Source organism: Cyphomyrmex costatus, unplaced genomic scaffold, assembly GCF_001594065.2.
Source record: "Cyphomyrmex costatus isolate MS0001 unplaced genomic scaffold, Ccosl1.0 scaffold412, whole genome shotgun sequence".
NCBI lineage: Eukaryota > Metazoa > Arthropoda > Insecta > Hymenoptera > Formicidae > Cyphomyrmex > Cyphomyrmex costatus.
The window spans coordinates 307,336-309,551 of record NW_017278341.1 but is presented as its reverse complement, the minus strand read 5'-3'; the positions used below and the strand labels follow the sequence as shown (position 1 = coordinate 309,551).

At 29.7% G+C, this 2,216-nt stretch overlaps 1 protein-coding gene across 1 annotated transcript in view; it reads right to left on the bottom strand.

Moving 5' to 3' along the window:
• The window catches only part of LOC108777151 (sorting nexin-24), a 2,549-nt gene extending 819 nt beyond the window's left edge, over positions 1 to 1,730 (bottom strand). The window contains exons 1-2 of the mRNA XM_018543962.1: positions 1,523 to 1,730; positions 1,079 to 1,269 (exon numbers count right to left, since the gene is read on the bottom strand). Coding sequence (XP_018399464.1) covers positions 1,079 to 1,269; positions 1,523 to 1,675 — 344 coding nt within the window. The 5' untranslated portion in view covers positions 1,676 to 1,730. The remainder of the gene's footprint in view (positions 1 to 1,078; positions 1,270 to 1,522) is intronic.
• Positions 1,731 to 2,216: the final 486 nt, after the last annotated feature.

The following is a 2,216-nucleotide window of genomic DNA, read 5'->3' as shown; positions in this document are numbered from 1 at the left end:
AGAGAGAGAGAGAGAGAGAGAGAGAGAGAGAGAGAGAGAGAGAGTATTTAGTTTAAACATAACTACATACAAATACGAAGCCTATAACCTATAACCTATAACAGTCTAACTTGGATCTTCTAATCGCTTACATATAAACTACCACGATACTATCACAAATTAAATTAATAATTAACTAATATACATAGTCCCCCCAAATTTAGTTTAAACTCTATCTACTTTAGTACATTACTATTTCTATCAACGTGATACAAGTGCATTAATGCCATTCTTTAAAAGATTCTAGAAAACGGAAGTCGAATTAACCGTGATGCCCCTACTTTATCATTCTACTTGGTGATCAAGTAGGAGCATTGTGCAATATGCATTATTCTTTTACCGAACAAGGTGACTCTATAAATGCTAATAAATACTGCCACAAAATTGACCAAAAACTGTATGCTCAACAATTTACATTGGTCAATAGACACGGTGCACTGTTGTTTCATGATAGTGCCAGATCACACATTATGGAAAAAAAACCATAAAAATACTAACCGAACTGAAGTTCAAAGTTCTTCCTCATTTTTCCTATTCTTCAGACATTTCACCAACGGATTATCATTTATTTAAGCATCTACATTGGTTCACAGCTGGCAAAATTTTTTAAGAAGAAAAACATGAAAGAAAGATCCACAAATTCATCAACTCTCGTTCTTCAGAACTTTTAAAAGATGGCATTAATGCATTTGTATTATTTTGGTAGAAGTGTACTGAATAAAGGTTATTTTGATTAGTAAAGCAAGTTTTAATTTTTTGTCAAGTAAAGGTCTCCAAAGTTCAAATTAAAAAACGGCCATTTCATTTACACCAATCTAATACTTAATTATTATATTACAACGTTTATAAAAACTTCAATAAAATATTTTTAAACATTAAATTTTATTCTGTTAATATTTATTTAATAAAACTATTACTCTAATAAATATAAAATAACTTATATAAAATTACAATATTTTGTTATAATCTCTCTACAAATTAAAAATATAATACATTAATTTATCTTCTCTACAATTTTTTGATCTACTTAAACAATTACCTATGATGGAAAGTAGCTTCTTGGCTATCTATACCCAGAAAATTGAGAACTTGTTGTTTTGTTGCTAACAGACTTAGCATTTTTTGTATATATAATTCCAAAGCTGCTCGTCGTTGTTCCAATACTTTCGGTTGCGAGTTTCTTACTCTCTTTGGTGGAAACGGTGCAATATCTGAATTATCCTTCTTCAACTAAAAAAGAATTTAAAAAACATAAAATTCTGTTATATATTTATTGAATAACACATTGTGTCATTGTGTTATTTATTGTATTATTTATTGAATAACACATTGTGTTATTCAATAAATACAAAATTTTAAAAACACTTTTATAATAAAAGTATCCTAATAAAAGAGATGCAAGAAATACAGTCGAAAAAAAGTGAATCATATATGACTGTTTTTTTACCATCCTTATTAATAATTAACGCTTCTGTAATATTACCTTACGATGTAACGCACTAAATTCGCTGTATCTTCTTTCGATGAAATGTCGAGTGCCAGACTTTGATTCCAAAATCTCAATACAGTAAACATAATAGGGTTTACCATGTGACACGTCAGCTAAACGGTAACCATTAATAAAAGCTTCGTACATTGCATCGCTAACAATTTCCAGAAATAATAAATATCTTATATAAAACGTTTGTATAACGAATTTGCGTATAAAATTAGGTTAGAGATTGACACTAGACCATGGTGTAATAAGAATGGTGAAACCATACATATGAAGGAAGATATAAAGGTGCTTTTTCATGCGCAGCACGCTGCAGCAGCAATTCGTTACTATTGGTTAAGAATTTTATGTAAGCTAGATGACGCACTTCCGGCGCAAAATACATTTTGCCGCAGTTCGTTGAAGTTGAACCGAACGAACAGCAAGCAGCAAGCGGCAAAATCGAGGCAATATTATTTATTGCAATAAATATTAGGAAAATAAACGAAGAATGGCTTCGGATAAGGTACGAATGTTTGTAAATTAGATTATTTTATACTTTACACTTTACTTTTTCAAATTTGTGGTAAAGTATAAAATGATCTAATTTACAAACATGTATCCGTACCTTATCCGAAGCCATTTTTCGTTTATTTTCCTAATATTTATTGCAATAAATAATATTTTCATAATGAAACGACGG